General features: G+C 39.0%; 1 protein-coding gene across 3 annotated transcripts in view; it reads left to right on the top strand.

Moving 5' to 3' along the window:
* Positions 1-19,123, top strand: part of Srgap2 (SLIT-ROBO Rho GTPase activating protein 2) — a 221,872-nt gene that overhangs the window by 137,275 nt on the left and 65,474 nt on the right. For all 3 annotated transcript variants that reach the window (XM_055602569.1, XM_055602563.1, XM_055602574.1), the window contains exon 5: positions 14,860-14,922. In XM_055602569.1, the coding sequence (XP_055458544.1) occupies positions 14,860-14,922 (63 nt within the window). The remainder of the gene's footprint in view (positions 1-14,859; positions 14,923-19,123) is intronic.

Below are 19,123 nucleotides of genomic sequence, written 5' to 3'. Positions count from 1 at the left end.
AAACAAAACATTGAAAAGGGAATACAAATTTTAAGTTATGGTAACCACTAATAGAATAGTGTCACTACCAATCTAAGAAAAGAAAAACTATAAACCATAGGAAAAAGAAGGAAAGAACGCATCAGCCAATGGGTTACCTGGGCATATAGACTGGATTCTAGTTGTCAGTAGAGGAGGACTTGACCACAAAGGGTAACACCCACTCGTTTGGTGGCTGATGGTGTTTTAATTTTGGTCATGATTCAAAACTGCATTTGTCAAGACATATAAAACAATATACTAAATGAGGTAATTCTTACTGAATTATTTTTAAATAGTAGAGAAAAAGGAAGATAAGAGAGAGAGAGGAAAGGGGAACATGAACAAGCTGGGTAGATTAGATAGCAAACAGTAAGTTGGTAGATTTAAACCAGAATGTATGATTATTTATAAATATAAACTGACTTATGCAAATGAAAAGGCAAGTATAGTTTTCAATCAGAATTTTTTCAATATAGTATTTGTTATATATAAGAGAATAGATAAAAATTAGATATGATGGGCCACCCCTGTAATCCTAACCCTCATGAACCTGAGGCTAGAGGAGTCCAAGTTAAAGGCCAGGCTGGGCTGCATCAGTTAAGTTCATGGCTTACCTGGCTGCATACTTAATGAGACCGTGTCTGAAAAAAAAAGGAGAGGGAGAAAAAAACGAATACATTTTAAATATAAGGATACAGAATAGCTTAAATAATAGAAAAACATAACTAACAAATTCAGACCAAGTAAATTTTAATGCAGAAAATATTATTAAATATGAAGAGATATTTTCTGGTAAAAAAATAAAATTACCAAGAAGAAATAATATGGTTAATAACATAGCTTAAACCATACAATTTTTTCAAATGAACAGGATTTAGAGGAAATGAAAAAAAATCAGTAAAAAATACTGAAAAATACAACTTTGACCTTAATGACTTAAGAACTGTGTCCAGCAGCTCTTCTGACCATTCCACCACCAAAGCACTACTTGAAATGTAGACCATTTAAAGTCTAAGTCTGTATTGGAGAGGAAATATTGACGCTTTTGGTGAGACATCATATTAGACTAGTTTTGTCCATCACTGTCACACACACTACTGTCCTAACTCAGTGCTAGAGATCAACGCCACACCTCAGGCTTTGTCCACATTGTACCACTGAGTTATATTTCTAGCTCCTAACTGGATTATCAGAACTCGAACTCTGGCCATTTCTTTCTCGCAGTTAATGATTCTTGTGGAATGAGGTGCTAGCAAGAGAAAGTGCTATCCAAAAAAATATAGATTTTATAAAAAGTGTTGACTGGTGGGAATAGCTGCACCTGTAATTAGCATGTACAAAGACAAGAAGATATAATCCACCACCTTAGCTGGGATTTCTACTCAGTATTCTAAACTTGGCATTATGTTCCTTCTAGAGCCAACCCTGGCACCTGACGTGTCAAGAAAATGTTATATTCATGATTAAATCCTCTGGAGCCTCTTCCTTTCTCTATACTAGGATTTTAAGGCGAGTCAAGACTTTTAACACTAGACTGATTCCTGATGAATTGGCTTTACTGCTAAGTTCCTCTTTCTTATTTCATCAGCAGTTTTCTCATTTAGGCATTTCCTGTAGGGTGCTGCTGACTGTTTCATTTCCTACCAGGCTGCTTTCCTCTTCTTGGTGTTTTCATGCCAACTTTCAGATGAGCTCTGTTACCTCTTGTCCCAGCCCAGCCATCTGGGAATCACACAGGCATTCTTCTACTTTCCAGCTCCTGGGATTTGTTATTGTAGGAAGGCATGTGCTTGCAAGCACCTTATTATTCTGGCTCTTCTTTCTAAACCATTGCTTGTTTGTTTTTTGTTTTGTTTTGTTTTGTTTTGTTTTTCCTGAGCTCATTTTATGTCTACTGTATCCTCTTTGCCTATGTAGATTTTGTTCCTTGTGTGTTCCAGTCTATGTGAAGGTAGCCAAAGTCACCTAGATATAGTTTCTATGCCTCTGATGTCCAGCCTTGGAAATGGGGTAGATCTTCACCTTCAAGAAAACTTTAATGAATGTTTTTGGAATGTGAGATCAGAACCTGAAGACATACAGTCTCATTCAAGTCATAATCCTGAAGAGTTATAGCAGTGGAGATTTGCCAAGACAGCAATTATTATTAATGATAACTTAATAGTGAAGGCTTAGATGTGACTTTTCTTTCTGGGATGTTGTTTTGAACTTATTTTCTTAGTATAACATGTATCTTTCTAAGAGGTTGGAACACACATAAGGAAATAATCAGACTGTGTATTAAAGATCTTGAGAGAACAGGTGGACTTCGGTATCTCCACGCCTCCTATGCCTATTCACCTGTCCCAAATCCAGTGAGATTCAGTCTTGTCTGGATTATCTATTTCACTTAGAAAAGTAGGTTTCAGATTTTAGGGGAAAGGGCTGCTTGTCCCAATGCAGTAAATCTTGGCTGAGTTTGTTTTTATTATACAGAAGTATGTTCTTTTTCTAGTTTCTTCTGAGCTTTTCATCATGAAGAAATGTTAAATTTAGTCAGGGGCCTTTTCTGCATTGGTTTGATGCTCATGTGACTTCTGTTCTTAAATCTACTTATGTACTATATCATACTTCATGATTTCCATATGTTGAAATAGTCCCCTGCGGGGGGGGGGGCAGTATATATATTTATGTCATGTGTATGACCTTAATGCATTCTTGAATTCAGTTTGTAACAATTTTTGTGTCTGTGTTTATGGGGAAATTGAACTACATAGCTTTCTTTATGTATTGTGTCTTGTCTGGTTTTGGTATCTGTGTAATGGTGGTTTTAGAGAAGGTTTGACACAGTGTTCCCTCCCTTTCTGTGTGATGGAACAGATTGGAGAGCATTGGTGTTTGTTCTTCTTAAAAGGTTTAATATTTGGTGGTGAGTTCTTTTGATCCTGGCACTTTAGTGTCGGTAGACTTTATTGCTACTTTATTATTACTTATTGTTATGGATTTGTTTAACTTGTTTGTATCTTCTTTCATTAATGCTGGTAGGCTTGTGTAGGAGCTTTTCATAGTAATCACTAATGAATTTATGGTTATCACTGGAATCTACAGTAACCTCTCATTAGCTAATGGTTTGTCAGTCCTGTTTATTTTTTTCTAAAAGCCAACTCTTTGATTCTTTGTATTGTTCTTTTGGTGTCCATTTTATTGATTTCTGCTTTTACTTTCATTGTTACTTCATTCTTACTGTCTACTGCTTTGGGGTATGGCATGTTCTTGTTTTTTCTTAGGTCCAAAAGTAAGTACATTATTAGGTTTAAGAGAGGGTTGTTTGTTTTTTGTTGTTGTTGTTTTGTATATTTTTAATATAAGTTCTCATAACTATAACTTTCTTCTTAGAACTGCCTAAGCTATATCCCATATGTTCTAGTTAGCTGTGCTTTTATTTGATCCTAAGAACTTTTAAATTTCTGATTTCTTATCTTAGAGTTTATTTTCCATATACATATTTTTAAATAATTTCTATGATTTTTCTTACTGTTATTTTCTTGTTTAATTGTATTCTGGTGGGAAAAATAACAATTATTTTAGTAAAACAATTATTTTTGTAAAACTTTGTGGCTAGAATGTGGCATGCTTTAGAGAAGGGTACATGGGATGCTGAAAAAATATATATATAGTGCAACTTTTAGAATATTTTGTCTTTATCTGCTAAATCCATTTGAAACATGGTGTAGTTCAGTCCTAAGACTTCTTTGATGGTTTTTAGTATGGATGATGTACTTAAAGATGAAACTAAAGTATTGAAATCACTCTGTATTATCATTGATTTGTGACCTAGCTGACCTTTTATGTCCATCAGTGTTTACTTTATGAAATTGGGAGCTAGAATGTTTTTGCATATATCTTATAGTTGTATCTTCTTAATGATTTCTTTTCTTTATTAGTGTGCAATGGCTTTCTTTATCTCTTTTGACTAATTTTGATTTTATTTCAGATTTTAGAATAGTTATGCCAGCCTGTTTTCCAGCTACCATTTCTTCATAGATTCTTTTCTGTCCTTTGTCTCTCAGTCTGTATCTTTACCAGTATTTCTTGAAGACTCAGAGATTTGGATATAATTTTTAATGTGTTTATCCAGCCTATACCTATTTATTGATAAGTTTAAGCTTATCATTGAAAGATATTTACTCATTTTTATAATTTAAGCAGCAGTTTTTAAAATCGTGCATTCTAACACAGTCCAATTCAAAAATATACTAACTTGTTAACTGCTGAAGAGTGACAATAGGGAAATAGTAAAGCTCTTTTATTTTTCATTATTGAGCTCTGATGCTTCTCTAAAAATAGTAAACTTTATACAAGACAAACACTGCAGTTGCTAACATATAATAGTCTTAAGTCTATGACAGATGTAAGCTGCTGGAGAAATCTCTCCATTAGTTTTCAGTGTTTTTATATTTTAGTGGCTTTGAGAATTTTGTTTGTTGTTGTGTTTTGTTTTTAACATTTATTTGATTCTTTTTGAGTTTCACATCATGCACCCTAATCCCGCTCATCTCTGTCTTCTCATATCCATTTTCACCCTTGCAACCTGCCCCTGCAAAAACAATAAAACACACACACACACACACACACACTCTCTCAAAGAAATAAAGTATAGAAAACATCTCATCATGGAAGCTGTGTGTCCCACAGTATAACCCTCTGTCCAAACATCTTGTCTTCCAATGAGTCATTTGTCTGATTTGAAATCTCTGGCTTCTGTAACATCATCAATATTGTATCCTCACTGGGACTCCTCCTGATTAGCCTGTTGTTCCCCTGTGTCATGGAGATCCTGCAGGGTCAGCTCTCTTGCTCTCATGCCCTTGGGACTGATTTACTCATGCCTTCAGAGCCTTGCCTGTTGCCCAGGCAAGGTTCAGGGCTCGTTCCCCTGAGTGCTACAGCGAGTGAGGGAGCAGAGCTAGCTCTCCTGTTCTGTGCCCTCAGAGCCAGCTCTCTGGACTACCCTAGGTAGGGGACATTTCCCCTGTTCTACCCATGCCACCTTGTAGCAGAGAGGTGGGGCAGCTCTACTGTGCTGCCCAGGTGCCTGTTCTCACAGGTGGCAAGGGATGAAGGGAGAGGGCTTTGGGGTTTTTTAATACTTTGTTTTTGTTTTAAAGACAATTCAACAGGAATCTGAAACAAGTAGTAGGATTTATAGTGTGTTGAGTTCCTGATATTTCTTCTGAAATAAGACTCCCTGGGAAAATTTAGCTATACTCATTAACTTCTGAATAAAATTACTATTGGTGAGATTAGTTTTATGGTACTTACAAGATCAAAAGATTCCAAACTTTTAAAAAAGTCAATATATAAGCTTTTGAAATTCACTTACACTGAAGCACTGTCATATAACTGAAACAGCCATTTGTTTCAGCAAATGCAAAGCAGAAGGATTTACTGTGTAATAGCTGGATTTTTAAAAACTCAGATTTCTGTTTCTGGCAGCTAGACTGAGATAAGAAAAAAAAAAAAAAAGAAATCCTTAAACTGAGATCATTCCATTTCTGTTAATGTCTTTGAGATGGAAAGACTTACATTCTGGTAGGCTCAGATATCAGGTCAATGTCTATCTTTCTCAGCAGACTGTGAACTTTTAAACTCTCTGTTTTATATTCAAGCCACAAGTATATAACATATAATAGATGTTCTATAAATATTTGCTGGTGGATTTTTTTTTTTTTTGTACATTCTCTAAAATCCAGCTGTCTTTCTGCCTTGCCAGAATCCAGTAATTGAGCTTAAGTCTACTTTGAACTGTAATCAGCTATCTCAAGAGGAGAAGTTATTTAGCTCCTGTTTTGGTTGGTGGGCTCTAATCCTGTCACTGCAACTTTAAATTTAGTGAGTTATGACTAGTCTTTAAAGAGTAGAACAGCATAGGAAATACAAGAAGGCGCTACACATAAAGGTTTTCATTGTAGACATACTGGATTATAATTTCAAAACTGAACATCCTTGCCTCCTACCCAAATTCAGAATGTCAAAGCACTCTTAGTGTCTCTCACATGGCAACTCCAAGCTAGCCTTTCTACAAAATATTTGTGCTGCAATGTAATTACTATTGTTATTATTATTTGCCATACTAGAGATTCGCCACCAAGGCCTTGAGCTACTAGGCAAGCCTTCTACTACCAAACTACACCCCCAGCACACTATATTTGTTTATTGTATGGCCTTGATCTCCCAGAGTACAAGGTCCCAGTAGAGCTCAACTGTGCTAGAATCATTGTTGGTTTCCTCATCAGGGGGTGTATGGGAACTTGCAAGGCTCTTACACACAGGCAAGGAAATATGGTTGAAGGAAAATTCAGAAGGAATTTCTCACCTCTGACCTGCTAAATCACCACTCTGAATCCCTGCAGAAATAGCCCCCACTGCACCACTATTTGGTTTTTGTTTTGTTTTGTTTTGTTCTGAACTAAGTTGGATAGGAGAGGACAAGTTACCACCATCACCTAACATCCTTCTGAAACCAAAATAGCCGGCTCCCTTGAGTCCTGTCCTAACCATTGAAAGCATTCTGGGCAAAGTGCCAGCTCAGGAACTTGACCTCTTTGAAATAGAGTGCCCCCGAAACCTTCACCCCAGATTTGGTGGCATTTCTCCTGCTGCAGAGCTTAATAGAACACTTACATCCCTTTCCTCTGTGATCTGGAAATGTTGATTCAGTTTTAAACCAGATATTATTTTGAACAGTTGGCCTCCAATATATCTTTGAGGGTGAAGAGAGGGTGCCAGCACTGGTGGAGATCTGTGCACGTCAACATTGGATTCTCTTTTGGAAAACTGCTGACACAGTCTCCATGTCACAGAATTAAATAACCCTGCTGTTGCTACCTGCTGACAGCTTCAGCCTTGGGACCAACTGAAATTAGTTCCTACCACATGGCAGAAACATGCTTTCATAAATATACACATATACAAATAAGGAGAGATTTTTGTGTCTAATAAAAGTTTTATGGTGTAGATAGGCAAAATGTACTGGTCTGAATAAGTAGAAAATTAAAGAATCTGTGATTCTTCTGGTACAAACTAGTTTAAAACTCTTTTATAATTGGTGGGGTTTTGTTTATTTGTTCATTTGTTTTTTTTTTATTTTATTTTTAAGCTAACAGACAGTCCCATTGACATTCAGGAAATGTATTATTTTAAGAAAGTACAAAAATGGGGGAAGTAGCTGCAGAGATGGCTTAATGGCTAAGAGCACTGATGCTTTTCCAGAGGGCCCATGTTTAGTTAGGTCCCATCATCTGTCAGCTCATAACTGTCTGTGACTACAGACCCAGGTGATCTGATGCCTCTGGCTCCCTCAGGCATCTGCACTCACTTGCACATACCCACATGCAGACACACACACCTACACATAATTAAAAATAATGATGTAAATCTTTAAAAAGGGACAAGTGACAGTCCTACATCCAGGAGAACAGACCACACCTTTTGCTGCCTTGCTCTTGGGTGGGATGGGGATGTGTACTTTGGGACAGTGTGGAGATGAAGCTGTATGTTCCAGTTCTATCCAGTCCTTATCTGTTAGAAAAGGAAGACTTCTTGCTGGCTTTGTAAGCACACAGCTGGAAGGAGCTTTTGCAATCTTTTTCCTGACTACCCCTGCTTTAGGCAGAGTGTGGCTCCCACTCTGGCCAAAAAGGTTGTGATGAGTTTCAAAACACAAGATCCAGATCTGAGCATACCATCGAACTTCCTAGTGTATTGTTAATTGTGCCAGGTTTCTATTCTAAATTTAGCTACCTTTCTTTTCTTTTCTCCCCCCACCAAAGATAACTATGCAAACACACACACACACACACACACACACACACACAAAGTTAACCACCCCCAGCTTCTGTTTGGTTTCTTGCAATGTTTGGATGACTCATTCTCTTCCAAGAAATTTTAAAGAGACCCAGGCCCTGGGTTGGCGCACAAAGACTGCACTGTAAATCCCTTTCTTCCCTGCCTAGAAACCCTTCGCTTCTTTTATAGAGAAGGGAGAGCTCTGCAGCCCTCATTGTCTTGTACTTGACTTCATCAGCTTTGTTGTTCCTAGGGATAAATGTGCTCCTTGTCTTTGGGTGGGGCTCCCTTGTAGCTTCCCAGCTCCTTTAACCCCTCAGTAGAGATCTGCATGGAAGCACTTCCTGAGGCCTTGCTTCCCCCACCCCACCCCCCACCCCCAAAGGCATACTAAGGCTTCTGAGAGAGAGAACAGGTGGCCTTTTATCATCTGTAAAAGGAGACACTGGCCAGTTCTTGCCTCTCTTATGGGTCAGAATTGCTCATGTTAGGAGCTTTAATTGTGTATTTTAACTGAGCTAACTAGAACTAGCTACACGTATGTTCCCAGCCCAGCCAAAGGGAGTGGTAAATCTGATTGCTTCAGCAGCTTGTTCAAATAAACAGGGATAATAGTTTATTGGTCTTCCCAACTAATCAGAACACAAAAGGAAACATCTGCCTGTCTTAATTGCTATTTTATTGGTTAGACTTTCCCTCTTGCCCCCTCCCTTCCTCTTTCCACTCCTGGACTCTTACTTGTCTATTTAAGTCCTGTCTAAGCAACATAGCATAGGATTAGGTGCTGTCTCATTTAATGTTTCCCATTTTAACGTAAGGATGAGGTGAGAAGGGCTGGAAGGTTGGCAAGGGGAGCTTCTAGAGCTGGGAGGGTGGGCAGGTGATAGTGATACTCCTGATCACCTCTGACCTTGCTGACTCTGAGGCAGATGGGGAGCCTTCTACTTTCTTCACCTCCTTGGCCCTCTATTCCTTCTGTGGAGCTCAGCCTTCCTCACCATGGAAGGACTGCAGTATGAAGTCATAAATGAGATGCATTTTCCCAACAGTTGAAAACTACTCTCTTCCCAGGTAACTGACTGAATGAAAGGTGCTAGGAATGGGAAATCTAGAACAGGGAAGATGCCCCTGAAGCTTTCATTTTTGCTAGCATCTGGGTCCTTGCAGAGAACTTGTGCATTGTCTTTTTTTTTTTCTTACACTTTATGATCATTATCAAATATTTTAATCAAACATTTAGAAACCAAGTAAGAAATCACACAAATACTGCATCTCCTAAATTTAACATTAGAAACCCTGAACTATGTTGAAAATGAATGATAGCCCTGAGAAGAGTTATTCTGCATTTACTGAGACCCTATGAACTAGGATTCACTTTGAGGTAAAGTTAAAAAGACTGAGGAAGAACAATCTAATGTCAAAGCTGTCCCTTCCAACATCATGGAACTCCAACATCATGTGCACTGCAAAACTCCCAGGCTTAAATCTTAAGACTTGGAATAAGTAATCATGACCTTAAATCTCATTTTGGTTATTTGCTGGTCAAATATCCTCAATGAGAAGCTGGATTGACTCTGTCAGCTTGGAAGACTAGATTGTATGGAGGCTAGAAGCTTCCAGACCTAGGCCTAGGGATAATTAGAACAGGGAAAACATATTTGCACACAGCCCAAGTTTTCTATTTGCACAACTTGGGTATGGCTCTCATCTCATTCTTTCACCTGAGGAAATAAATGAGACAATTACACAGATTTTTAAATAGAATTTCTGTGAGATTAAGTGACTGTTTAGTGCATTGTCTTTTACTCTGCTCTGAAGCCAACCTGTTTGACTCTAATATGGACATACGACTAGAAATAAGCTGGAGCCACGAAGAAAGAGACCACTATTCCAATCAAAGTGTCAATAAGGCAAGACTTTTACTGTTGATCAAGAGTAAACAAGCACACAAGGCCAGGAGATATTCTTGCTTTTTATTCTAAAGCAGGTAGTAACTGCCTTTTCCAACTGATGGGGTCCCATCTCAGTCCTTCATGATTTGCTAGTTTTATAAGAATCAACACAAAGAAAATAAGAAGGGGGCCAGCCACTTAAGTTCCAAGAATGCAGTAGGCCATTTGTATGAATAGAAGCTTTACTGTGTAGGGGATTAAGGCATTTACACAAAGGTTTTACAGGCCAGTGGAGAGAAAAAGATTCAGATTTTTTGTTATAAACAAAAGTTTTATGTGTTTGACAGAAAAGACTAATATGTAATGCTTTTTACAATAAAGACTAATATGTAATGTCTTCTTACAAGGAGACAGGCAAAACATCATGTTGAACCATAGAATGATAGAAGTTGGTGTCATAGTAGGCTTCAGCTGTCAACTTGACATTGACCTAAACAGTCAACTGGGAAGTAGGAGCCTCAGTTCAGGAATTACCTATGTCAGATTATCCCTAGCATGTCTGTGAGACTTTTTTTCCCCCACAAATCTTGCCTCAGGTTTATTTGTAAAAACAGCATAGGACACTGGTCATCTATAAATAGTGTGTAGGTGGGTCACACCAGTCCATCTGTCTTCACATTAACAAAAGCCTTTCCTTTGGGAGCCTGAACTGGAGCTGAAGCCTTGGCCTTACCCAGAGCTGTGGTCTCTGCGTTGGTTTGAACCTTGGGTTTGGTTGGCAGAGCCTACAACCCTTGGCCATGTCACTTTGAATCTGCTTAAGCATGGGATGAGTGATGAAAGTCAGATGGCTGACTTTGTGTCTGAAGCCCTCTGGCATCTTGAGCTCAACGGCCTCAAGCTTCACAAGGGCTTTGATGGCCTCTGCTAGCACACTCATTGCCTTTTTGTTCTTTGCCTGCATCTTCTTCAGGCCTTTCTTGTGCTTCTTGGCAAAGCGCATGTTCCACCCCCTTAAGAGCTTCGTATCTTTGTGACCAGGGTTTCTTGATGCCATTTCTGTGCCATTTGCAAGACTGGTTGTGTGTGGTGTGGTTCTTGGACTTGGTCATGTCTGTGTGGTAACCCACAGCTCCCGCCCCATCTGAGACCAGAAGAGCTCAGTGAGACATTTTTAAATGGCCAATTGTAGAGGAGGCTTAGCCCGCTGTGGGTAGTACCAATCCTAGGCAGTTAGACCTAGGCTGTATAAGAAATGCAGCTGACTGTGAGCCTGGAAACTAGACAGTAAGTGGCATTCCTTCATGGTCTTTCTTCTGTTCTTGCCTTGAGCTTCTGCCCTGGCTTCCCTCAATAATGGACATTGTCTGAGCTATAAGCTGTAAGCCAAACAACCCCTTTCTTTCCCCAAATTGCTTTTGATCAGTGTTTTATCATAGCAGCAGAGAAACCAAACTGGAACGATTAGAAAAGGTTTGAAACAGATGCAGAGGTACACAGCTAAACTTTGGGCAGAGTGTAGCTTGTCTTATAGAAGAAGAGAGGGGTAGAGACAGGAATTCCACAAGGAAACCAACAAATGCAACAAGTCTGGGCCCAGGAGGACCTGCAGAGACTGATGCATCAACCAAGGACCATGCATGGAGAGGACCTAGACCCCGGCTCAGATGTAGCCAATAGGCGGCTCAGTATCCAGTGTAGGTTCCCTAGTAAGGGAAGCAGGGGCTATTTCTGTTTCTGACATGAACTCTGATGCCTGCTCCTTGGTCACTTCCATCTGACAGGGTGGCCTTACCAGGTCACAGAGGAAGAGAATCCAGGCAGTCCTGATAAGACTTGATAGGCTAAGGTCAGATGGCAAGGGAGGGGAACTCCTTTTCATTAGACTAGAGAAGGTGATGGGGGGGGGTAGAGAGAGGATGGGTAGGGCTCAGAGGAGATGAGAGAGGGGCCTACAATCGGGATACAAAGTGAATAAAATGTAAAACAAATAATAAAATGAAAATTTTCTTTAAAAAAAGGAAAGGTTTTTTTTTTTTTTTTTAAATAGTATTTTAGGCTAGCATATAAAGTAATGAGTTTCATCCTGGCATCATAATACATATGTGTCATTATATTTTGTTCTCTCTTGTTCCTCTCCCTTATAGTTTTTCATGTGTTCCTGTGTCCTTTCTTTACACTTGATCCAGCTGTTTCCCTTTCTCTACCCAATTAACACCACTTCTGCTTTCTTATTACATGTATTCCATTACTCTATTTCCCAGCTCTCTTAAAATCTCTTCTTCCTCTTTCATAATGCTCTTTCTAGTTTCATGACCTACACATGCAGTTTTAAGTCTGGATTCTGAATGAGAGAACAAATGCAGTGTTTGCTTTTCTGAGTCTGACTTATTTACTTATTTCATTTAACATTTCCCAGTTACATCCATTTTCTTCAAGCTGTGATTTCATTTTTTTATGACTACATAAAGTTTTCTTGTGTATATGCATCACATTTTATTATTCATTTGTTATGAACATCTAGGATGGTTCCCTTTCCTGGATATTATGAATAGTGCAGCAATAAACATGTATTTACATGTATCCCTGGTATGTTTGCTTAAAGTCTTTTAGGTGTATTCCTAATATTGGTAGAGCTGGCTCATACAACTCTGCTTTAGTTTTTGAGAATGCAGCTTTGTTGTTACTGTTTTCTTATGACACCATTTTGACTAGGATGTGATAGAATCTAAAAGTAACTTAATTTGCATTTCTCTGATGGCTAAGAATTTGCAAATATTTTTTCAAATATTTACTGGCCACTTGTATTTCTTCCTTTAGGAACTATCTGTTCAGTTTATTAACCTATTTATTCACTGGGTGAATAAAATGAAAATTTTCTTTTAAAAAAGGAAAGGTTTTTTTTTTTTTAATAGTATTTTAGGCATTGGGGTGTTTAATTTTTGAAGGTATTTGTAGATTGTTTACTTGGAAAAGACCTGTCTCCCATTCTATAGGTTCTCTTCACTCTGGTACTACTTATTTCTTTTATGCAAAAAAAGGTTTTTCAATTTGGTGTAATCCACTTTCTCATTTTTAAAGATTATTTTCCTGTGCTATTAGAATGTCCTTGTCAATGCATATATTGTGGAATATCCTGTGTTTTTCTCTAAACATTTCAAAGCTCCAAATCATACAATATGAGGGGAAGACTTTCATTTTACAGAAGAGAAATTAAGCCCAGAGAAATTAACGAGAGCAACCAAATTATAGCAAATGCTGTGGTTTGAATATGAAATGTTTTTCATAGGCTCATGTGTTTGAACACTTGGTCCCTAGATGATGGCACTATTTAGGAAAGTTATGGAACCTTTAGGAGTTGGAAATTTCTTGGAAGAAGCGGATCACTGTGGGGACAGGTCTTAAAATTTTATCTCCCATCTTTAGAGCCTACTCATTCTCTACTCCCTGGTCTGCCAGCTTCCCCATTTCTGCCACCATACCTTCCCCACCAAAATGGAATTTATCCTTTTAAACTGTAAGCTACAATAAACCATGCCTTCCTTAAATTGCTTCTTGAAAGGTATTTTGTCAAAGCAACAATAAAAGTAACAAATGCACAGCAGGTGATAGGAAAGCTGAAACTAGCAATAACTTTTATAGTTGCTAATTGAGGGTCTTTTCACCCCATTTAAAAAATTGCCAAATACGAAGCACATAGCTATTCATGATAGCAGTCACACCTATATATTCCATATATTCCATAATGAATGCCCTAATAGAAGAAAAATAAGTAAAGAGCTTAATAGTAAAGTGGGAAACCGTTTTTAAAATGCTCAGGTTCAGGCTGGCAAAATAACTCAGTGAATAAAGAGTTATTGCCAACAATCCTGACAACCTGAGTTTGATGAACAGAAACTATATGTTGGAGAGAATTGACTTATTCAAATTTTCTCTGCTCTCTCTCTCTCTCTCTCTCTCATACACACACACACACACACACACACACACACACACCTTGAAAGAAGCAGTATAATGAAAGGACTCTTCTTTTACTTTGAAAATGAGCTGTGATGAGTGTCATTTAGGGGCTGGAGCTGCAGCTCAGTGATAGAGTGCTTACCTGGTACCCATAAGACCCAAGTTCAATTTCCAGTACAGAAAAGTTAAAAGTGTGCTTATGTGTTATAGGTATTTGAATTTTTGGTATTGAAATACAGTAACTCCATGATGCCGATCATTTTCATTCTCTGCATTCTTGGGCTTGGCTAACATTTGGTGTGGAAGGTTTCTTTCCTACTTCCTCATTCTTTTATTTTTACTATTCTTCATGGTTAGATGCCAGCCTACAGTGAGGAGTAGCAAAGGATTGGAGAGCTACTGCTGCACAGACTTAGCCTGTTGGAAACTCCTCAACATATATTATCAGAGTCAGGTAGTATTAACTAACACTGTAAGAAATTATTGCTGAAGAACCACTGTTAGAAGAATTTGGGGAAGAAATGAAGCAAGAGAGAATTGTTAAGATCTATAGGTCATCTGTGCCAGAAAAAAACAAATGATGCACTAAATTTTAGGTGGTTTTTCCTTCTATGGAGAAGGAATGTGCAGGCCAGTCCTATGGATTCTAGCTTGCTTTCGGGCTGTATGCTATTAGGTAGAAGTACAGTACCTTCCTGCCTAGAGTTTTCTGTTGCATTTAAGGTCTTTGAAGTCCTTGAATATTTATATTCTTTTCTTTGTCTATCATTCTGTTGTATATCTTACTTTCCTTAGTAATCCAATGGACTGTTTGCCTACAAATATCTGAGAAAGCATGCTCTATCTACCTAACCACAGTTCCTAGGTAGGATGTGGCTCTCAGGCCTGCATTTGGGACCAATTGAAAAGTCAAGGGCTATAACCCATTTTCTCTCTACAGGATTGCCTTCCAGTATCTACTGAGCTATAGGAAGGGCCCATTTCATTTCATTAAAACTCTGAGTAATCTGACTGTAATTGGTTATCTGATTTGCTAGGTTAAATAATGGGCTATAATTGAGTCTGTGTCATTTGTAGAGCTTGTGCTGCTCTTGCCTTTGCTATCACCTCCCATCTCCTTCCATTTTTCAATTAACCTTCCTTCCTCTTTTCTTTACAGAGTAAAGAAGTTGGCCAGCAGCTCCAAGATGATTTGATGAAGGTCCTGAACGAGCTTTATTCGGTAAATCTGATGGACTGCCTAGCTTTTGGATCACAAAGAGAAGCAGCATTTGGCAGTTTGTAGCCATAATCACATCAGCAACAGAACTCAGCTAAGGCTGAGAACAGTGCATAGTCCCCATCAGGGGCAACCCCACCCATACTTTTTTTTCCACACTCAATTCTTTTCAAAGGCAAACAAGCCAAATGTTTTTCCAGTTGTGCAATCTTACTCTGGCTTCATCTGGGGCACCACTGAGAGAAACCAGTCAAGGTTTAGATTTACCAGCACAGCTGTCACTCTTACCAGCAAGCTAGGAACCCCAAACTTCATGGCAAGGAATGAAGCCTCCATTGCACTTGTACTTATTGGAAAGAATTTATAGTTTTAAGTTATGCATCAGACCTTAGATTAATTATGGTTTGAGATTAGAGCAGATGCTATAAAGGGACACACAGATTCCTAAAGTCTGCAATGTAAAATACAGTTTCAGGCAAGGAGAACATTGCAAAACACATCAGAAAGATAAGGCTTGGAGAAAAGAACACAAGTCTACTTTGAACTCTTGGACTGCAGGCTCATGGGCCGATATGGCTGTGTGCCCCAGAGCTGCTCAGCCATTTTGTTAACTATGTTGAAAACATGTATCCACCAAGGAAGTTCCTGCCACCATAGGAGGAATGCATCAGTTTTACAACTTGTAGTTTCTACAGACCCCTCCCAGAGTTTGTTTGTGTTAGCACTATGCATCATTTTCCAGAGTGCCCTAACCTATTTAGAGGTGAAAATTATTTTCTGTATTTATTTCTCCCTCCCTCTATCCTTCCCTCCCTCTTTTACTCCCTTCCTCCCTCATCTCTCCCTCCCTCCATCTTCCCCCTCCAGTGTCTCACCCCCTTCCTTCACAGGATGGGCAGGCAGTGGTGTTGTGCTTCACAAGCATTTGAGATCATAGAGTTCCAAATTTTTTATCCAGAAGCTTAGGTGTGGCCAGTATCTCATGGCAACTGTTGGTAAATATACTTGAGTGATCATCTAATTTATCTCCAGTGATGCTTCAATTGTTTTGAATTTCTACTCTCTGACTCTTATACTCTGGGGCCAAATAATAGATGGTTCTCTTTGTACCCCAAGTTTTCATTTCTCTCAAATGAAGTTAAGACTTTAAAAATAGAAGCATGGCATTGTGAGCCACTTTCAGAGTGGATGCGTTCCCTGAACCTTGTCTTTTCATTGCTTTACTTCTCTTTATTTTTTAGAGTATCTTCTAAGATACTCTATCTAAATACTCTAAAGTATCTTCTAAGATATCTCCCAAGAAGAGCTGGGACTTGCTTCTGGAGCATCCTCTAGTATAGCAAATGACTCATGTTATTATAGGACTTCTTTTATTTTCCCACTGAATAAGCATTTTGGGCCTTAGCTATTTGCTGCTTTTTCTCAGAAGTTGAGCAGCAAACCTCAAACCAACTTAGACCCAGTTTACTGTTTTTGCAGTAAGGCAGCAGAGGAAGTACAGTATCTAAAGAACTGTTAGCTTTATCTTCCTTCATAAACTTTGATTTAAAAAGCAAATGAATGCTGGGTGCAGTGGGCTAGGCCTGTATTCCCAACAATCAAGGAGGCAGAGGCAGGCAGATCTCTGTGAATTTAGGTCAGCCTGGTCTACAAAGCCAGTCCAGTACCAGCACAGCCAGGGCTACACAGAGAAACCCTGTCTTGAAAGGAACAAAAAAGAAAAAAAGATTTGTCCAAGTCCCCAAAGAAGGCTTAGATATTTACATCTAGATGGAATGAAAAAAATAGAGGACACCAAGAAGTTCCAGAGAGGGCAGAACAGACTCTAGTATTCAGACTTAGAAAGGGTCATCTCAAAATAAAAAATAGAAATCTCCTATTTCTACAAAATGGAATGTGTGGCAATATCTGCCGATGGTTTTGGTTGTCACAACTGGAGGAGTTGGAAGCCTAGTGACATATAAAAAGTAGAGGCTGAGTAGGACAATTTGCCACAATAATTATCAAGCTTCAAATGTCAATAGTACCAAGAAACCTGGGTGTACTGGCTCTAGACTGCTAAGTTAGACAGCTTAGCAGTGAGATTCAATCCTGTCAGCTGAGATTCAATCCTGCCCTGACTCCTAGCTGCATGGATTTGGAGGGACCTCCTCCCACTGCAAAAGTCAGCGTGATGATGAGAGTTGGTGTGAAGATTGTTGGATTTTACACTCAACTCTTCCTTAGAAGCAGCAGCAAACACTGTGCTCTGATACCCGTGTGCTGTGTGGCTGTTAGTGATTGAGAAATTCATATTTCCAAAATATCAGACTATAGTTATTGATCAAGTGAGTTTGAAGATTCTATATAGGTTATCAGAAAAGTTGCAGACTGGGATTAAAAGTTTTTGCTTTTGTATGGTGAGCTTGTTTTAGGATTGAGATTTGGATGGCTTTCCATTCTTTTTGCTGGTTAGCCTAGTGCTCATGAATAGAGGGCCACATATGGTCACATGCCTTTAATTCAACACTTGAGAAGCAGAGGCAGGTGGATCTGTTGAGTTCAAGGCCAGCCAGGAAAACACAGTTAGACTATCTCTTAAATAGTTTCCTGGGACATATTTTTAGTGCTGAATTGTAGTCTTGAGGAAAGCAGGGTGTTAGTCACCCTACGTGAGATAGTGATTTCCTCAAGTAGGAACCTGATAATACCATAGCTTTGGAAAGCTATTTGCTATACATACGCTCATGCTCTTTCAGTGTTGAGAAGACAATAGGGAGAGCTTCTTCTAAGAAACATTTCCCTTATTTGCTCTATTCAAGAAAACAGGAAAGGACCTCTGCTTTCACTGACCCTGTCAGCAATAGAAATTACGTGTGATTTGTGGGACACTGAAAAAAAGAGATGAAGGTATTAAGAAACCCTCTGTATTTTTCAGTGCTCTTCTTGCTGTTACTTCTATCAACCTTGAATCCTTTTTTGAGGGAACAAATTATTCAAGGTTTGATCATCTCTAAGTACTTTTAAATCTTGATGAACGAAGGGGCAGAGCCCAGGTAGTTCTAAATAAAGATGCCTTTGAACAAGAGATCCAGAACCCACCACAAGTAGCCAGCTGCTTCTATGCACCTTCATCTTCTGTCTGAAGAGGCTTTGATTTCCCTGAGTTAGCATTTTGTGCCAGGGGGAGTTTCCCACAGCTTTTCTTCCAGAGAGCAGTCCTAGTGATTCTTGTACATATGTATGCTGGTTCATTATCCCTGTTTCCATCACAAATGAGCTGGCTATCTTGTAAGCCATGGTAAAGTGGTTTTCATTTTCTTTCTGATGTTGTAGGAATGCCTTTGATGTCAGATCACAGTACTTCCCAAAGAACTCTGAGATTCTCTGCCTCAACTGTACATAGAGGCTGTGTATGGAAAATTCCAGGAAGCCCCCACAGGAAAGAGTACATATGGTTGCAGGGAAGCCACACGGATTAACTAGGAAGAGCCAAAGAAACACTAACTTGAGAGAGAGAGAGAGAGAGAGAGAGAGAGAGAGAGAGAGGAAGGAGGTGGTGGGACATGCTGGGACTATCTTTGCACCAGAGGTTTTATGCTTCTGTACTATCTCCTTAACTTGGTGCAGCAGCTGGTTGCAGAGCTACTTCAAATTGAAATTCAGCCTATCCCCTTAAAACAATGTCAGCTAATAGTACCCTGATACTGTCTGTCTATTTGACCCTGGCATTAGGCACTAGGGATATAAAGACAAATTAGGAATAGTGCTAAACTCAATGTATTTGGTTTTAATATGGGGGAGGGGGGAGAAAATAAAGCAGCAAGTCAAAATAAGGTGATAACTCTTTTACATGTCTGTGGTGGGGAAGGGTATGGATCATGCTCCTTGGAGAGGTACAAGAATTGAATATCAATTGCCAGTTGCCAAGAAATCATAGGTTTTTTTACCACATGTTCTCCCCAAAGCCCTTCGTTGAGGGCTTATTTCATAGTGCTCTGTCTTTTCCATTCTCATTCATCTCTTTGGGGCTCTTATTGGTAGACTGTTTTCAGCCTTTTCTTCTCTCTCTTTAGTCTTTCCGCTGAGTTGCCTATTTTGATCTTGCTTATTCTAGAAAACATTGGTAGCTTCCTCAAATGTATGGTAATCTTTAGTTGCCTGCTCTCATATATATATGTGTGTGTGTGTGTGTGTGTGTGTGTGTGTGTGTGTGTGTGTGTGT

Source organism: Psammomys obesus, unplaced genomic scaffold, assembly GCF_907164565.1.
Source record: "Psammomys obesus unplaced genomic scaffold, mPsaObe1.curated_primary_1811, whole genome shotgun sequence".
NCBI classification, from domain to species: Eukaryota; Metazoa; Chordata; class Mammalia; order Rodentia; family Muridae; genus Psammomys; species Psammomys obesus.
The sequence above is the reverse complement of the archived record's forward strand: the minus strand, read 5'-3'. Positions and strand labels throughout refer to the sequence as shown.